Source organism: Phalangium opilio, unplaced genomic scaffold, assembly GCF_054372755.1.
Source record: "Phalangium opilio isolate 3A_F unplaced genomic scaffold, DU_Popi_V2 ptg000105l_1, whole genome shotgun sequence".
In the NCBI taxonomy this organism is placed as follows: Eukaryota; Metazoa; Arthropoda; class Arachnida; order Opiliones; family Phalangiidae; genus Phalangium; species Phalangium opilio.
In genome coordinates, this window is record NW_028324207.1 from 11084122 (window position 1) to 11103723 (window position 19602).

At 39.8% G+C, this 19602-nt stretch overlaps 3 protein-coding genes across 3 annotated transcripts in view; 1 reads left to right on the forward strand and 2 right to left on the reverse strand.

Moving 5' to 3' along the window:
* The window catches only part of LOC149629961 (uncharacterized), a 38077-nt gene extending 31737 nt beyond the window's left edge, over nt 1-6340 (reverse strand). The window contains exon 1 of the mRNA XM_089851642.1: nt 6259-6340. The gene's annotated coding sequence lies outside the window, so the exon portion shown is untranslated. The remainder of the gene's footprint in view (nt 1-6258) is intronic.
* LOC149629962 (gamma-tubulin complex component 5-like) overlaps nt 1-9040 on the forward strand; it is a 24495-nt gene extending 15455 nt beyond the window's left edge. The window contains exons 10-20 of the mRNA XM_089851644.1: nt 1149-1351; nt 2239-2536; nt 3677-3902; nt 3983-4151; nt 4495-4557; nt 4664-4752; nt 5361-5575; nt 5656-5753; nt 8147-8361; nt 8469-8572; nt 8854-9040. Of these exons, the coding sequence (XP_089707770.1) occupies nt 1149-1351; nt 2239-2536; nt 3677-3902; nt 3983-4151; nt 4495-4557; nt 4664-4752; nt 5361-5575; nt 5656-5753; nt 8147-8361; nt 8469-8572; nt 8854-8927 (1754 nt within the window). The 3' untranslated portion in view covers nt 8928-9040. The remainder of the gene's footprint in view (nt 1-1148; nt 1352-2238; nt 2537-3676; nt 3903-3982; nt 4152-4494; nt 4558-4663; nt 4753-5360; nt 5576-5655; nt 5754-8146; nt 8362-8468; nt 8573-8853) is intronic.
* On the reverse strand, nt 9041-18883 carry LOC149629963 (clavesin-2-like). Its single transcript, XM_089851726.1, has 8 exons — nt 18848-18883; nt 18744-18796; nt 15701-15942; nt 13631-13760; nt 13372-13549; nt 12689-12922; nt 11623-11831; nt 9041-10445 (listed from the first exon to the last, which is right to left on the reverse strand). The coding sequence occupies exons 1-8, from the start codon at nt 18881-18883 to the stop codon at nt 10340-10342; spliced, it is 1188 nt and encodes a 395-aa protein (XP_089707852.1). The 3' UTR covers nt 9041-10339.
* Nucleotides 18884-19602: the final 719 nt, after the last annotated feature.

Sequence of the window (19602 nt, forward strand, 5' to 3'; positions counted from 1 at the left end):
AGAAATGGGACAAAGGAGGTCATGGATATTTGAAAATGGGACATATTTCTAGATGGTCGCGGAGTTTAAGAATGGGACAAATGAAAAGGTCGTGGAATTTAAGAATGGGACATATGAAAAGGTCGTGGAATTTAAGAATGGGACATATGAAAAGGTCGTGCATATTCAGAAATGGGACAAAGGAGGTCATGGATATTTGAAAATGGGACATATTTCTAGATGGTCGCGGAGTTTAAGAATGGGACATATTAGAAATTCGTGGAATTTAGAAATGGGACATATTAGAAATTCGTGGAATTTAGAAATGGGCCAAATTAGAAGGTCGTGGATATTTAGAAATGGGACAAAGGAGGTCATGGATATTTGAAAATGGGACATATTTCTAGATGGTCGCGGAGTTTAAGAATGGGACAAATGAAAAGGTCGTGGAATTTAAGAATGGGACATATGAAAAGGTCGTGGAATTTAAGAATGGGACATATTGGAAGGTCGTGGAATTTAAGAATGGGACATATGAAAAGGTCGTGGAATTTAAGAATGGGACATATTGGAAGGTCGTGGAATTTAAGAATGGGACAAATGAAAAGGTCGTGGAATTTAAGAATGGGACATATGAAAAGGTCGTGGAATTTAAGAATGGGACATATGAAAAGGTCGTGGAATTTAAGAATGGGACATATGAAAAGGTCGTGGATATTCAGAAATGGGACATATTGGAAGGTCTTGGAATTTAGAAATTGGACAGAGTCAGGGAATTTGAAAAAATGTGCTTAAGTGTTCGAGGAAAACTAAAAAATGGGCCAAAACGGTTGGGAAATTAAAAAATGGGTTTAAACGGTCAGGGAAAGTTTTAAAATGGATTTTGAGAAGAAAAGGGACATTTAAAACTTGGTCTGTGAGTTTAAAAATGTGCCGAAATTTAAAAATTAGGGAATTCGATTTTAATAGGGGATAAAATTTCTTTGGATTTATGCTTGGTTTATGCAATATTGTTCCACCAGAGTTGCAAAGGATGATTTCTAAATGAAGAGTTGACAGCTCATTTATAAGCGCAATCGTACTCTTATCACCTATTTCAAATTGTGGGGGTGGATGACCTTATAGTCTGTTCGTAAGGTCATGTCTGTTATTTTACTTGTTACTTGAAGAAAAGGGTTGGACGCTGGTCAAACTGTCGGGCGAATTGAGTGCGTTCTTCTCGCACGTCCGGCTGCTGTTCGATTTGTACGAGGAGGGAGTGGCCAATCTGGACCTCGTCCAGTCGTCCAAGAGGGAGAGAGTGGCCCGTCTCCTCTCCACCTTGGCCAGGAAACTCGACCAAGCCCACATCCTCGGACTTCAACACATTCAAGTAAGCATCATTTGAACATTCAACTATAACCCTACTCCAAACCTCAAATGCATGCCATGTGCCTGGGATATTATGCAAAATTTCAGGGATTTTAAAGTTTTTTCCCTAAAAAGTCAGGATTGCTTCGAGCAATGCTAAATATGGGAGTAATTATCAGGGTTCATACAAACCTGGAAAACAGGGAAAAATCAGGGAAATAAATAGTTGGCAAAAACCTCAGGGGAAACTCAGGGAAATTTGCGTCAAACAGGAGCCAAGTAATTAAGCAAAATGTTCGTGAACATACCCTCCATAGGATTAACATTACACCCAACTTTGGAGGCTCATAACTCTGGTTCTACTAGTGATACGGGGATATCCTTTGAGTATGTTATAGTCCTATTTGCCCCCTTTCCAACGGTACCTTGAACTTGGGGCTACGACAAATAGGGCCCGAGTAATTAAGTAAAACGTTCACAAACATACCCCCTCCATAGGATTAACGTTACACCCAACTTTGGTTCTACTAGAGATACGGGGGTGTCCTCTGAGTATGTTATAGTCAAATTTTCCCCCTCCCCTCCTTTGTTAACATTTGCTCCATAGGATACTCCATATACGGGGAAAAATTGGGAAAAAACTCAGGGAAGTATATGGGGAAAAAAACCTGGATATCTCAGGGAAATTCTTTTTTCTCCAAAAGTTGTATGAACCGTGGGCTCTGGTAAACACGTACTTAAAATGGTCGGTCAGGGATATTGGTGGCAAAATTTCGTCAGGGATAAACTGCATAAAAAGTTAGGGCTAAACTGCATAAAAGGTCAGGGCTAAACTGCATAAAAAGTCAGGGATTTTCAATATAAGCCAGTGATTATCCTTTTAATGAATGAGGTGAATGTTTTGGTCAGCTTAATATGTTGGTGACGATTCTGTTGGAGTCTTGCAAACCCTACTTGGAGTTCATCGAGGAAGTGATTGGTGGCAACCTGCGGGACATTTACTCTGAATTCGCCATTGAGCGGAAGGAGGGGCTGCATTTGGGGGACGAGTTCTTTTGGGAGAATGTGTTGACCTTGCACGATGTCAGCGATGAGCACTTCGTATTCGGACCCGTTTTGCCCCAGATTTTGTCCGCCGCCAAGTCCGTACAATTGCTCAACAAACTCGGCAAAAAGGAGGACCGCCACTCCACTCATGTTGCCACAGGTACGTTCTTATTCACCATGTACTGGGCTTTGTACTGGGCTTTTTTTGGGACGTGTGAAGCATTCCTGGCGGGTTCCTATTGGCTAAGTTATATTTCGTGTAGCTGTCGTTAAACCAGAGTAATCAGCTAATCAGTAGGCCTATAGGATAGATCTATGATACAAAAATTAGGGTCGAAGTACAATAAACTTATCGCTAAGTCCTACTCGAATTAAAGAAAAAGTGGCCAAATATTCAGGGAAAATTTGAAGGAATTCACAGTTCGAAAATGTCAGATTAAAGCGGAAAATCTAGCTCTGATAAAAATGTTTCAAGAAATCGCCAATTATCTGATGAAGGCTCGAACTTTTTGAAGGAAAAGCAAAATTCTCCATAAAAAATTTATAAATTTTGTAAGAAAATCGCTAAATTTCGTAAGAAAATTGGTAAATTATGTTAGAATATCGATACATTTTGTCAGAAAATCGATAAATTATAATGGAAAATCGATAAATTATAATGGAAAATCGATAAATTATAATGGAAAATCGATAAATTTTAATGGAAAATCGATGCGTTTTAATGGAAAATCGATAAATTATAATGGAAAATCGATAAATTTTAATGGAAAATCGATGCGTTTTAATGGAAAATCGATAAATTATAATGGAAAATCGATAAATTATAATGGAAAATCGATAAATTTTAATGGAAAATCGATGCGTTTTAATGGAAAATCGATAAATTATAATGGAAAATCGATAAATTTTAATGGAAAATCGATACGTTTTGACAGAAAATCGATGCGTTTTAATGGAAAATCGATAAATTATAATGGAAAATCGATAAATTTTAATGGAAAATCGATAAATTTTAATGGAAAATCGATAAATTTTAATGGAAAATCGATAAATTTTAATGGAAAATCGATGCGTTTTAATAGAAGATCGATGCGTTTTAATAGAAGATCGATGCGTTTTAATAGAAAATCGATGCTTTTTAATAGAAAATCGATGCGTTTTAATAGAAAATCGATAAATTCAGTATTAACGCTTATTTTTTCTTCAAAAAGCAGAGCATATTGTGCAGCTATAGAGAAATCTTGTCTCGCTGAATTTCTCTCTGAATTCATCTCTTCATATTTTTTTGCCTGATTTTCAGGATCGAGTCTCTACACGGATTTTGTGCAGAACGTCTTTACCAAATTTGGCATTAACTCCTCGAGTTCAAGTTTAATGAGCAACAATAAGAATTGGGAAGACTCGACACGAAATCACTTCAATTCCATGATGAACAAGATTCCCAAATCGAACAAACTTCTCTTCCTCAACTTCAAACAATTTTTGATTCCCAAAGAAACTCCGCAAGATTTTCCCAAAAAGTCCAGGTAAGAACTTTGATCGAGAAGTTTAAATTTAATGACGGCTTAATTAATTTAATTAACGTTTCGAGCACTAATTAATTCAGTGGGATTGATATTTTGGAGTCTCCGTTCAATTGCTCAAAATCATTGAGCGCGGTTTTGAAAGATATTTTGGTACCGCTTGTGGAGCTCAAATGTCACGGTAGTAACGAGAAAGCCTTGAATGTTTTGCTTCAAGATCATCACTTGATTGAACACTTGGATTTCGTCAGGGTATGTACGCATTGCCACGCCCCCTTTCTTTCTTTGTTCTCATCTAAGCCCTGAATGAAACAATGGGGCGTATTGCTCCGCCCCCTTTCTTTCTTTTCATCTAAGCCCGGCTTCAATGTAACAATCGATCATTGCCCCGCCCAATTTCTTTCTTTGTTCTCATCTAAGCCTTGGAACAATGGGGCATTGCCACGCCCCCTTTCTTTGTTCTCATCTAAGCCTTGGAACAATGGGGCATTGCCACGCCCCCTTTCTTTGTTCTCATCTAAGCCTTGAAACAATCAATCATTGATGATCATGATCATGATCGTGTGACGTCAGTAAATATTACTTTCGTTTTCAGGCGTTTTATTTGTTGGAAGAGGGCGCTCCCATCTTTCACTTCTGCTCGTATTTATTTGAAAAGGTAAATAACCTTGTTTATCGATGTTTAAATACTCTGCCACTTTGTAAATTTCGTCGCCATTTTGGCAAAAATGGGAGGAGAAATTAATTATCCTGATTTGTTTCAGATTCTGAAAAGTAAAAATTGGCGAAACGTAGTCAGTCTCAATTCTTATTTGGAGGAAATTGTGGAGCGCGCCGGTTTTTCGCGATTCAGGTACCAATACAGTGTTACAGAAACTGCAACAGAAAGGTTCTATCTGCCCTTATCTAGGGTGGGAAATAAGGATTATTTTAAAACTGGACATTGGGCCAGCGACACCCCCCCCCCCTGGTCTGGAATAAATAAATAAACTGGTCCATGACCATTGACCAGGGCGCTAAACTAAAGAAGTGGATAATTAAAATATTTGAGATAAAGTCTGGACTCTGGTTACCCTTTTTTCTTAGTGGTCCCTGGGGCCACTGACCCCCCCCCCCTCTGATTTAATTTTTAAACTGGTTATTTGCCCTGTGCCACCGCCTTATTCCCCACGCTGATCAGCAGTTATTCAATAGAAAATGCAACTTTTGCTCTTCCCTGATTGGTTAGTTCCTGTAGGCAGTTAATTTAGGGGAGGGTGGTTTGCTTCTCAGTTTACACATCATCTACAGTTAACCAAAGGCAGCTTGGGAATTGTTAATGAAAGTGAAGGCATACTTTTTGATCTTTATATCTATACACTTTTGGTATGCTACCTTTTCGACCCATAGACTGTACTGCCAAGGCCCTACCACCCCTTGTCTGCATCTTTTTCTTTTAATTCTCCGTGTTAATTATTTCAGCGCTAACTTCAAAATCGCGATTGAAGAGCGGACGACTTCGACTTCGAAATGCCGTTTCTTCAAAGAACTGGAAGCTCTGAAATTGGTTTACGTTGTGCCTTGGCCAATCAACATCGTTCTTAACGAGGATTCCATTAAAAGCTACCAATCAATTTTCTATTTTCTCCTTAAGATCAAATGCGCCAAATATTCGCTCGATAATTTGAAATTCACAGGTGTGACGTCATCTACCGGCTAAATTAGGGACTTAAATTAAAATTAAAATTAAATAAGTAAATTGTGGTTGTCGTTTTAGAAAATTGCGATAATCCCGAAATGGTTCACATTCTGCGACTTCTAAGGAGCAAGTTTTTATGTTCCGTTAACAATATTCACAGTTTCTTCATGATTGGGGTAAGATTAAATCACCTCGATGCGTGTGCCAAGGCTTAACGGGCCGATTTTTAACTGGGTGGGTCGAAATGATGCGTCGTCTGCTTAAAATTTAAATTTTTTTTCCGGCGTTTAAGCAGACGACGTATCATTTTGAGCCAGATTTGTCCTTATCGGGAAAGTCTCGAACTCTCGATGCGTGTGCCAAGGCTTAACGGAACAGTTTTTAACAGACCAATCTGGGTGGGTCAAAATGATGCGTCATCTGCTTCAAATCTCAATTTTTTTCCGGCGTTTAAGCGGACGATGTATCATTTTGAGCCAGATTTCAGACTTGTAAATAGTGATAATTTTATCACGACCCCCTAAAGCAGAATTTTCTTGGGTACCCGGGGCTCCCTAGTGGACAAAGGTAAAGAAACAAAATTTGAGGGAGGGCACAGTTTTGGGGGTAATATTCGTTATTACATTTATTCCCTTTTTTTGAGAGCTGTTTTGAGTTGTCGTTATGGGTGAGAGTTCTCAACATTGAGTTCTAATATATGTATTTCTAGAGTTTTTGTTGAATTTCCTCCTCGCGTACTCGGATTCGTTTAATTTCATTACTTTATCATTAGTCGTTAGCGCCATCTGTCGCCTTAAGGCCCGTTCAGACGACACTATTTTTCTCGCTACGCTCGCTGTGCTGAGCTCATCAGATTTTCTGGCTTCACCAGCCTCTAGAAAATTCACTGTTCACACGGACAAAATTTTCTCACTGTTGACATGCTGTTGACCTCGGTGAGGAAATTTTGTCCGTGTGAACAGTGAATTTTCTAAAGGCTGGTGAAGCCAGAAAATCTGATGAGCTCAGCACAGCGAGCGTAGCGAGAAAAATAGTGTCGTCTGAACCGGCCTTTACGTGAGAAGCTTAAAAGAATTTCCCACGATTTTGCGGGAAAGCGCCCCGCAAAATCGCCGCAGCTCGAGTTTGATAATTAGGCTTAGGAAGAAGTAAAGCGCGAAATATGAAATTGAAAAATAGTAAGTGGAGCCTAATAAATAAAATTTGATACTTAATAAATGGAATATTGATCAATTTGTTATTAAATGCGTGTTTTTATGGGAATGTATGTTATTAGTTATTAAAGTAACACATAATGTGAAAATGTATTAAATTTTAAAATGGGTCGAAAATGCTCAGTAGAAAAGTGTGTCAACACTGGTAGAAATAAAAATGTTTTGTGACATAAGTATATACGTATAGAAAATTAATAAATATTTAGATAGTTCAACCCTTTTTGAACTGTACGATTAAGATTCCCTACAAAAAATTCGGAATTATCAAAATAATGGTGTCAGGCCATTAATGGAATTGAATGGACTCAAAAAAAAGACATTTTCGGTGATCATTTTTGTCAAATTGACTATCACGGAAGCTCAAAAATACATATACTATCGGTTAATGCAGTTCCTTCTCTGTTTTTTCTCGAATCTAGCAATTTACTTTCATTATCATAGCGGTTTCTAAACATTTCCTATCTATATTGAGAAATTATAGCAGACGCCATAGTAAAAAATGTGTTTTTTAAGTGAAATAGATGGCGCCACCACCGAATGATAAAGTTGTCCGTCCGTCCCTTAATTTCAAAAACGATGGTCGCGCGAGCGCGAAAACTCGATATCCAAATAGAACTCTAGAAGGATATATGTTCTGAACTCAATGGTTCTCAACTTCTCATCACCCCGAATTTTTCAGGGTACCCGGGTGGTACCCGACCCCCCTTAAAAATATATTTTCAGGGTGTCCTGTGAATTTTCTTGGGTGTCACAGGCTCCCTGGTACCCCCTATTTACAAGTCTGCCAGATTTGTCCTTATCAGGAAAGTCTCGATGCGAGTGCCAAGGCTTAACGGGACAGTTTTTAACAGACCAATCTGGGTTGGTCAAATTAACACGTCTGCTTCAAATTTCAATTTTCTTTCGCCGTTTAAGCAGACGATGTATCATTTTGAGCCAGATTTGTCCTTATGAAGATAGTCTCGATGCGTGTGCCAAGGCTTAACGGGACAGTTTTTAGCAGACCAATCTGGGTGGGTCAAAATGATGCGTCGTCTGCTTCAAATCTCAATTTTCTATTTTTTTTTTCGGCGTTTAAGCAGACGATGTATCATTTTTAGCCACCCAGATTTGTCAGTTAAAATCGCCCCATTAAGCCTTGGCATATGCATGTAACATGACTTATAAGAGTTCCATGAAGAAGGCCATGTGTTGTATAGTTTAAACTATAGATACTCCGGGCCTCCTAAGCCTTGGCAAAGGCTATAGTTTTAGCTGCGCCCTTGCAATTGCGAAATCTTTTGATGGGGGGGGGAATTAATTTCTCGAGCAGATGGGACGGGGCGTGGCCTATTTAACTAGGTTGTTTTTCTTAGGTTCTTCACTCGACACGATTAGAACTTTGCCGCGAAATGGCGTTGGCCAGGAACGTGAAAGATTTGTGCGACATTCACGGAGCGTATTTGAAGAAACTGCTAAAAAGCTGTTTTTTGACGCCGCATTTATCGAACATCGAGCGAGCCGTTCACGAAATCCTTTCCCTTTCCACCAACTTCTCCAGATATTGGTATTTGAACATCGACCAGGAAAAGTATGTGTCCCCTCCAACCAATAACACTTCTTAGTCTAGTGACTAGCGTCGTCTGCTACAGCCAAAAATTAAAATGGCCGCTTCTAATGTCTAATTTCATTTTTGAGGTTATCGAAGTTGCGACAAATGGAATATCGTTTTGATCAAACAATCCACTTTTTCGCATCCATGATGAAAATTGCCCGGAAACAGAGTGGCTCCTCCTCTAACAGTAAGCCACGCCTCTTTCTACTTTCTTTAAAGGGGTAATGAATGAATGAAGTTGAAGGGAAAATCGGGCTCTTTAAAGGGGTGTTGAATGAGTTTCATGGAAAAATAGATCTCTTTAAGAGGTATTGAATAAATTTCAAAGAAAGATTTCAGGCTCTTTAAAGGGTATTCAATGAAATTCAAAGAAAGATTTCTGGCTTTTTAAAGGGGTAGTAAATGAATTTCAAGGAAAAATTTGGTTTTTAATGCTGGGTAGTAAAACTTGTATGAATATTGTTTTAGCGGTTGTTCTGGCGCACAGTCTGATACCAACCAATCCCAAAATGATGCCAATCGTCCCAAAAAAGTCCAATTGATTTGGTAACCTTTTAACCCTTTTAACACTAACTGGTCCACTTCCATTTTGAACATATTTAACCAAAATAATTATTTTCATACTAAAATTATATAAAATAAAGATAAGACTGAATTTGTGACAAAAGTTTTATTTTTAAAATAAAAGACAAGCTCGAGTATTTCACAATCGAATGGCGCCTTAATTGCCACCCAGCCATCAAAGGTAAGGTTTATCAAGGGTCTGTGACACCATTTACTTCATAAAGAGTGTATGTCCTATTCCACATTTGTCAAGGTCAAGGTAAAATGGCGCTAGGGTCACTGAAGGAACCGCCTATAGTGCTCTCAGTAATTGTTTTACCAATTGAGCTTCTTTAAAACGTGTCACTAACCCTTTAATTAAGTTAATTATGATTTAGGGTAAATATGATTCATCATCACAGTGGTTTGTTTAGTTTTTGTAGAAGGTTTATATAACCATTATTTCAGAAAATTACCCACCCACCGGCACAGTCTGGTCCAAGGACCAGTTTATTAACTGATTGGACTAGTTTTTAAATTCAAGAAGTCGGGGTTACTGGTCCACGGGACCAGTTAAAGAATTGCAAAATTCATAGGAAAACTAAGGGGGAATAAGTCCAAGGAGCAGTTTATTAATTGTTTCATTTGGTCCAGTTCTTAAATTCTTGAAGTCGGGGGTACTGGTCCTCGGGACCAATTTACACTTCCTCTGGTTGGTCCTAGAACCAGTTAGATAATTGTTTGGTCCAGTTCTTAAATTCAAGGAGTGGTGAGTACTGGTCCTCCGGACCAGTTTATTAGTCGCAAAATGTATAGGAAAACTAAGGGGGAACAAGTCCAAGGACCAGTTTAGTAATTGCTTGGTCCGGTTCTTAAATTCAAGAATAGAGGGGTTACTGGTCCTTGGGACCAGTTAATTAGTCGCAAAACGAATAGGAAAACTGAGGGCGAACAAGTCCAAGGACCAGTTTATTATTTTGGACACTGGAGGGAGGGGGGGGGGTACTGGTCCAAAGGCCTAGTTTCAAGTTTGCCTAATCATGCTCTCTCTCACTGGTTTCTAAATGCACCAAATGACCATTTATTTAATTTGAGGGTAACGCTAAAAATATATTGGGCTATATTTATAAAAATAAATAATCTCAATAAATAATATTAAATAATAATAAATTACAAGAAAAAAATGCAATAAATTATAGGAATTGCTGCCATAAAAAGCATCGGGATATCAAAACACATTGTCACAGTTGTGACGTCACAATTTCTAGTTTTTGGAGAAGAAATCTCGAGTCCTCTTTTTGGGAATCGAATCGCCAAATAGTCAAACTGCCGAGCACTTGTCGGCCAATGGTAAAGAGATACGCCCTTTCGAAGCACCCATCTTGTTGCAATTTGCCGGCCGCTGTCTTCTTTAATCGGACAAGAAGAAATCTTCGTCCAATTCGGTGCAAGATGGCCGCCCGAGTTCGCTCATTCCACGGTGCAAACGTACTGGACACGTCTCTGATCTCGGAGCTCTGACAACAACAAGAATTGAATTTCAACAATGATTTCTTTTCTTTAAAATTGACCACTGACTTCGCGGGTTTAAAATGGCCAGAGGTTAAAAGGTCAGGGAAATTATTTTATTTTTGTTTCTTTGGGTGTAAAAATTCAGGGGCTTGTCAGGAATTTCTTTGGTTTATCAAAACATGCTTGGAGCTAATCTATATCTATCAAAGTCTTGACTGACAGACTGAGTGATAATGAACGCCCAGCCCAAACCGCTTGCCCTATAAGGCTGAACATTTGCAGGAACGTTACTCTTAACAAGTAGTAGGCGCCTACTAAGAACAGATTTCCCCCCAATCCGCCGCCATCTTAATAAATGGCGCCCAGAAATGTAAAAAAATCTTCTCTACGCAACAAAAGGCGGCGCTTTTCAACCGATTTCGCAAATATTTAGTACACTGGTTTCCTTTAAAGGGACTGCAAAGAAGGCATCGGCGGGTGGGTAAAAATTATTTGAAATACGTCACAGACATCACGTGATGCCAAGATACAAAGACTCCTCATGGAGTGGAACTGGACATCTAGTTCTTGTTTTTCGCGAGATTGCAGCGCTAATTCCATGAAGTGGTAGTTTTCGAAATAAAACGAACTAAGCTTCTTTGAACCACGCCTCTCCTTGGTCACGTGGTGCCTCTGACGTATTTCAAATAATTTTTACCCACCCGCCAATGCCTTCTTTACAGTCCCTTTAACCTATAGACGGGCTGAATGCGGTCTTTTGGGTTCGATTTGTTGCCATCTTTTAAAATGGCGGCCAGAAATTTAAAAACCCTTCTTTATGGAATAATGTCCGCGTCAAAAGCAATAAAAAATGTTCAGACGGGCTGACGGGCAACGCCGAGTGCCTTCGCTCTCCTAGGGTACGGCTACACCAAAATATTAGTCGAATCAGTAAAATCTCCCACCCATTCTTTATATATCATTTTGATGGAAGTTCTTATTACACGCAAGCGACGCCACGGGGGGTAAAAGCTAGTTGAAATTTAAAATAAAAAAGAATACGTGTGCGACGGGCTTAAAAGAAAGGAAGAGCTAGGACATGGGTTGTCCAAAATATGGGACATTTGGGATTAGGTTTGCTGTTGATTTAGGCTCAAATTTGGGCCCAAATAATGTTAGGGCCACTTGGGTACATATATTTACCTTAGAGGTGATGAATTTGAGCGCGGTTCTTCATTATGCAATGGCCAGAATATTTGTTTGTCGCTGAAGCTGAAGGTCTCGTCGCCAATCAGTTGTTTGGCCCAAAATTCGTTGTTGTAGGGTGGTCCCGATCCCCCCAATTCGGCCGGTAAAATCTCCCGGTGGATATGAGAATGGAGCGTCGTCATGTTGTTCCCGTGCATAAAGATCTAAGCAAATAAATCACCCTGATTGGCTGACAGCTCTACTATAGGCTTACCAACGAAAGATTGCGGCTAAAATTTCCTTAGGCCTATTAGGTTATTCATTACTGCTAACTAATAATACCAGGAAAAGTCGGGGGAAACCGGGAAAAGTCGAGAAAAACCGGGGAATACCGCGAAAGGTCGGGGAATGTCGGGAAGAACCGGGGAATACCGCGAAAGGTCAGGGAATGTCGGGAAGAACCGGGGAATACCGCGAAAGGTCAGGAAAAACCGGGAAAGGTCGGGGGAAAGTCGGGGATACCTAGAAAGGTCGGGGGAAAGTCGTTAATACCGAGAAAAGTCGGGGAATACCACGAAAGGTCGGGGGAAAGTCGTTAATACCGAGAAAGGTCGGGGGAAAGTCGGGAAAAACCAGCGAAGGTCGGGGAAAGGTTGGTAAAAGTCAGGGAATACCCGGAAATGTCGGGAAATTTGAATCTGAAAATTTCGTGGCAACCCTGTATTAGGCATAGCTTATAACAAACCCTGACCTTTTCTCAAACGTTTTATTCAACCTATCAGTGAGTGATCCCCAAATATTTTAGTCTGCTTCAAGCCCAGCTAATTTTTTTGTCTGCCCACCAGGCCTGACCAGGGCCATCGAGAGTTTGTGGGCCACAGCGAAATTGTGGGCCTTAATCAAGACGCAGTCCTACTCGCGACCTGGCCCCCTAGAAGGTACGGACCTCAGGGAAACGGACCTTGGCCCCTCTCGCTGCCCCTGCATGCTACCCACAAAATTCCCTCGGCGCGTACGTCTTAGCCCAAGAAAATTTTACCTCGAGTCTTTCGGTTAATTAAGTTACTCGATGCATTGTTACCTTTTCTTTCGTTTTGTCTTTGAGAAAAGGTTTCATGACGGTCAAGGCGGCTTCGACGTACCAAGGTTGATTAATAAAATGAATTCCCGAAAAACGAGCCGGAAAACAATCCTGCAGTCCTTCGATAATCACTTTCAGCAACTTCGGGTTCAGTTGCGACGACTGCTTAAAACTAAATTCCGTCCAATCAACAATGATGACGAAACCGTTCACTTGCGTGTCTTCCTCTTCTAACTGACAGCCAATTCAGATCATTTTAACGGCACTCCAACCAACTTATTCCCGATACGCGCGCCAAGGCTTAACGCGTGATTTTTCTATTGACAAATCTGGGTCAAAATGAAGCGTCGTCTGCTTCAGAGTCAAAAATATTTAAAGGTTTCTACTGTGAAGCAGACGACGCTTCAGAGTCAAAAATATTTAAATGTTTCTACTGTGAAGCAGACGACGCTTCATTTTGATCCAGATTTGTCTTATGCGTGCCAAGGCTTAACGTGTGATTTTTCTACTAACAAATCTGGGTCAAAATGAAGCGTCGTCTGCTTCAGAGTATAAAATATTGAAAAATAACACTTTTCTGCAAAGCAGACGACGCTTCATTTTGACCCAGATTTGTCAGTTAAAAAACACTCGTTAAGCCTTGGCACGCGTATCGGGAATAATGTGGATTTGAAGTTTCTAACCAATCTTTCTAGAGACAAAAGTATGGCTCTGTAAATGGAAACTAATCCGTATTTCCAATGGTCCCAATTTGCGGTAAAAATGATTAAAATTCTGCGTCCGTAATGATCGGGTCGAGGCAAAACCCCCGGAAATCCGTCCAGCAGAGCTTGCTTGATTCCCGCTTCCGACGCTTCGAATCTAATTAATTTTAATTTTAACGCAATTACGATTTAACCGAGGCTTAATTGCGCTATCAATCAATTTCTTCATCATAATTACGATTTAAATAGAGATCTGTTCTTTTGTCGATACTGAAAATATTGGCAGTATAAAGCGAACGCGGACGTAATATCAAATTTCCGCGCTCGGAGGAAACGTAAGATGAAAGCGTCGTCTGTTCTCAAAAAACCTAATGCGCGTTAAAAAGAAAAGCAGACTGAAAAGGAGATTGATTACGATAGTTTGTTACAAAACTAGATGAAATTGAAGCAAATGTGGGCTACTGTGACGCCCTGGCAAATCCCACCTTGATTCAAGTTGCGTGTGCCAAGGCTTAAAACGCTATTTTAAGTGACAAAACTTGAAAACTGGGTCAAAATGAACATACGTTGTTTGCTTCAGAGTCGAAAATATTGAAATTTTTCTACTGTAAAGCAGACGCCGCATCATTTTCGAGCAGGTTTGGAAGTCAAAAATCGCGTCTTAAGCCTTGGCACATGCATCAGGAATATGTAATTAGTGGGAACCATGGACATTATAACATACTATTAAAGCCTAGACAAACTATTGGGGGAAAGCGGTCCTTGAACGTTTTTGTGAGGGATTTTTCGCTTCTCCTCCTTCGCATGTGTGATAGGGTGAATAACTGGTGGCACCCCCTAGCGACGAGCGAAGGAGTTAATAAATAAAAAAAAAACTAAAGCGCGGGAAATCCAAGTTGCAATTTCTGGATTTTTGAAAACTCATTTTTAGTTTACCTTCGCCGCGTGTAGGGGCGCCACCAGTCTTTCACCCCATCACACATGCAAAGGGGTAAATGCCTTAAAACTGTTACAAAACTGACTCTCAACTGTTCCTCTTGTATCTCTATGGTGGGAACCAACAAAAACTCATAGTTCACGAAATTATCTGGGTTTCACAAATCCCCCCTTTCCGTGAAATTCCCCCCTCTGCACGAAGGCGGGGCTAAACCTAGCCTATGCCAAGGCTTAAAGGAAAGCGCGGCTCCATGATCACCCCTGGCATTCTGGCTAATCTTCCAGAGACGCGTATTTACCTTGCCAAAGGCAGGAACCAATCAGACCTAATGCACTAGGTCCCATTGGTTCCTGCCTTTGGCTTAACTAGCCATTAGCAAGCTTAGCCACTGTGTAGTAGAAATGCCATCTTTAAGGGGCACCAACGGAGTCTCCCTTTCCTTTAAGGGGTCCTTGACTATGGGAGCATCTAGTTTCAACAGTTTAAACTACACCTCAGTCCGGAGACTCCGGACTAGCTTTAAATTAAAATGATTCTCTGCACCCAATCGCGTCTTAAGCCTTGGCGCATGCATCGGGAATACTAAATTAGTGGAAATGGTGGGAACCAACAATAACTCTTAGTTCACGAAATTTTCTGGGTTTCACCAAGCTTGGCTATACAAATCCCCCACCCCCCTTTCCGTAAAATTCCCCCCTCTGCACGAAGGCGGGGCTAAATCTAGCCTATGTCAAGGCTTAAGGGCTCCATGACTATGGCATGGGAGTATTCCTTGATTCCCCTCTTCATTACCCAATTTATTGGACCAAAACGGATGTAGATATAGCGCCATCTCTAGGCAAAATAAATCGTTTTTGCGGATTTTTAAGATGGTGGCTTCTAATTTAGGCGGGATTTTAATTTTGACGTCATAGGACACGTGATAAATGGGTCCAATTTTCATACCAACTTCCTGTTAGGGAATGTAGCTGCGGCTAGGGGGCGTTTGGAACATGCATGCTTTATCTTTTAGGGGAACGAACAATCCCTAGCGTTAGTTAATCCATGACTATAGAGTAGTGGCACTCCATGTTAACTACCCATAGAGCTTAATACAGTCAAAGGCAAGTAGGTGCCATTACTCTATGGGAACATCTAGTTTTAGCAGTTTAAACTGCACCTCATCCCAGACTAACCTAGCTTATAATTAAAATTACTCTCTGCACCCAACGACATATCTGATGTGCGGCGACTATAGAGTAATGGCACCTCCCTGCCTTTGGCTATATTACGCTCTATGAGAAATTAACATGGAGTGCCACTACTCTATCAACATCAAAAGGCGACCATTTATTTTCATATCAAAAATAATGTCAGGGTATCTCAACTTACAGATATCTGGACGAGTTTTGATTAAAGATTTGATTTCCTTAATGGAGGCGGAGCGCAGTTCGGGAACTTCGTTCAACTCTGATTTAGCTTTGGCCCTCGTTTGTTCCGTCAGATCCCAGCCAAATTTGGCGGGACCCCCCGGCAGGTCCCCTAACTGATCCAGCTTGCCCCCGACGCCCCCAACAACGCCAATTAAACTTATCACCCCAACAACAACCACCTCGTCATAAAAACGGCAACCGCTGAATTAACAGCGAGCTGCTGATGATATAATTCTGAAATAGCGCGCGATTAAGTTCAATCAGGGAATACGCCCAAATTTTGAATGAAATCATCTGCTCACTTTCAATTTCATTGAAAATTGGATTTATAGGTCACTATTTTACAATTTCGTCATGTCCTAATCCTCAATTAATATCAATTAATTCCTGTTTTTATGTTAATTAGTTCAAAAGTAAGACATTTCTCCCGATTTTAGCAAAGACTAACGATTATATATAGACTGGTCACTATTAACACCACGAAATATTTTCGTACATTGGGAATACGGAACCAGGGTTGGAAATAAGGTGAATTTTGTAAGTGGTCCTCGGGACCAGCGACCCCTCATGATGGAATTATTAAACTGGTCCTGGGGACCAGTGACCCTCGCATTAATTATTATTTTACCGGTCCCACTATAAATTAAATTTCTAAAATGGTTAGAATAAAAAGTACGTAAAGACACAAAAGTAAAGAAGCTGAAAATTCTAATTGATTTTGAATTTTTTACTGTAGGAAAAAGTAGCATATAACAATCCATAACAGTTAACTTTTATTTCTTATCACAATTTTTCAACTAGTTGCCACTAAATATCAATCAACATGTCTAATGATATTTGAAGTTCTTAATCCTTTTCTGAACTATCCTTATTCCTTATTGCATTTTACATAAATTCGGTGGCAATATCTTCTCTCGCTATCAGTAACTACATAAGGACATCATATCTCTAAGGGCCCAAGCCCATCTATTAGCAAAAACATCTAGTTCTGCTAGATGTGACGTAGACTTTGTATAGGGGCACCTTGCGAATTTTTCGTGAAATTCGCGGGAGAGAAAAATAATTTTCAAAATCAGCCACGACCGATATCCTAAGCCGGTCGTGGTCTAGAGGCGAGCTCTGAGATAACGCTCCCAAGCGGTTGGGAATCAAACTAAAACAGGCGGGGAGGCGAGTGGCGAGACGCGAGAGAGGAAGGACTGAGGGGAAAAAATAAGTAAGAGAATTTCCAGAACCCCCCAGCTCTCTCAGACACAAGAGGTAAATTCGCGCTTAGTAAAAATCACGAAGAGCTGTCGTGAGAAATCTTCGAAGGAGGGAAAAATGTTCAATGCCGGGTTACTCTGCAGCGAATGCGCTCGGTCTCTGTTTAGACTTTACAATTATTACACCACTTGAGATGAGACGGATGGCTGACCAAATCGGACAAACATACATTTCAACCGTAACATAGAATCTTGGGCCCTTAGAGAGAGATAATGTCCTTATGGTAACTACGGCCTAATACGACTACTGACAACTAGTACTGGCTATGGTCTAGACTGTCAACTACAAGAGACTCATTCTAGAGTATAGACGCTAGACAAGATCAATAGTCAGTAGATTACAAAACTTTTGTAGGGAAGTTGTAGCCAAGGAGTACTAACTACCTATGAGTAGAATTGGTAGAAAATGTGTTGAGCTAGAAAAATTCTAATAAGGAACCCCGAATTAATAAACTGGTCCCACCGTCTATTTTTTCCAAAAACCATAATTAATAAAGTGGTCCCTGGGACCACTGACCCCAAGTTTTGGAATAAATAAACTGGTCCGAGCAATTAATAAACTGGTTTTGGACTTGTAAACCTGTCTTATTTCCAACCCTGTGTAACGGAACAGTCTAGGAAATAAGAATTTTCGTTAAGGTAGTTTTTGGGAAATGTCTGGGAAATATCGCGCTTATTCTAGTTTAAGACTAGTTGTTTGGACCAGTTTTAAATTTAGGAAGTGAGGGGGGGGGGTTACTGGTCCTCAGGACCGGGTTATTAATTGCAAATAGGAAAACTAAGTGGGGACCAGTCCTGAGACCTGTTTATTATTTTCGACACTATGGGTCACTGGTCCTAAGGACTAGTATAAAAAAGATTCCTATTTCCCAGACTTCTTGGGAAGTTGGGACCAGTTACTCTCTAGCGTCCAAATTAATCAACTGGTTTTTAAGATTTTTCTCCACCTTAATTAACATATAGATTTGCAATTAATAAACTGGTGCCGAGGACCAGTAGCCCCACTTCTTGAATATTAAAACTAGTCCAAGCAATTAATAAACTGGTCCCGAGTACCAGAGGAAGTGTGCTATTTCCCAGACTGTTTCCAACTGCCGTCAACGCAGCAGACCATCAGAACAGTATGCAGAACACCATGGAACCAAATATTTTGGTGGACTCGCGACGGGGAAATTGTCAAAACTGCTTCCAGACTTATAAAATTTTTTGTTAAAACTGAAAATTGTATTGAGAAAAACATTAAAATGTATGCCTACGTTTTACAATAACAAAGAAAAAATTAACGCAAGGAATTTATTTAAATGAAAAATGCAGAAAAATTTGAACAATTCGAAATACAGATGGCGTGCCTAAACATTAATTAAAATTAATTAACCTAATTAAAGTGCTCTTTCTCTTTGTGTTTGACTAGAGATAATTTAGTATGGACAACGTACTTCAACAATCATGACAATTAAACTTAAGAATGTTGTTGAGGTATAACGAGGGGGTTGTGTAACTTGTGTTTACAAGGCAACCGAGCTATGAATAAAACTTTTAATAACGATTGATTATTTCAGTATTTTAATTTAAACACCTGCAGTTGCTTATTAATAAATAGCAATAGTTGGATACTCAGGTAAATAAGTGGGTTGTGCTAGTCCTCTCGACTTGAAGAAATAATATTTATCTTACCCAACTTGCTAGTAGTTTTTCAATATTTTTATAAAAAACAAGTTGGGAAAGCCAAAGTGTTACCTCTCCAAGTCTATAGAAGGTCTACCGACCAATCTTGATTTGCAATTATTCCTCTTAATTGATAAACAATTGCAGAAGATAAAATTAATAAATATTAAATATACGACTTTCTCAACCAATAAGGATATGTCTTGTAACATAGGCAATCAGATAATCGGGAAAAATAGGAACTGAAGAGTATAAATTTTGTAGAGATATTACCTTTATGTGTTGGTAAAGGCTCAATTGTCCACTCCTGAATTGTATACCCGCTATGTTCGAAGCCACATTCTAAAACCGGGTTGGCGTGTGAACACTATCCTCTCGTTTTACCTCAAAGTAATTCTTACTTACCGATCATGATATTATTTTTACCTCTCCGAGTGACGATGACATCACAGAGGTATTACACCGGACGTTTCTGTGTGTGTGTCTGTCACCGCGTTCGCAGTTGGCAAATCGGAGAAAACGTGTTCTCAAAAAGCAATGGTCGGTTTCTACTCCATTAGCATCGTTAGGGTTAATATGCACGCGGCGATAGACTAGGGTTACGAGAAACGTCAAGGCTCTCAATGGCAAGGCTTCCACCAAAGGTTCATGCAATTGCGCTATTTCTCACCACTTACCGGGAATCAATCGCTTATAAACCCTAAATTTCCAAAAAGAGGCGTACGCTAGAATTCAAACGTCAACAATAGCTGTGTTTAAAACCATTTTAGGAATTACGTTTCTTAAAACGATTTTACTAGAATTAACGTAAATTACTGTCGATTAAAATAATTAATATCAATTAAATTTATTTAATTATTTAAGAAAAACCTCCTAATTGGGTAGATAGCCCTCGTCTCAACTTGGAGAGGTTTATTATGGTTTCCCGACT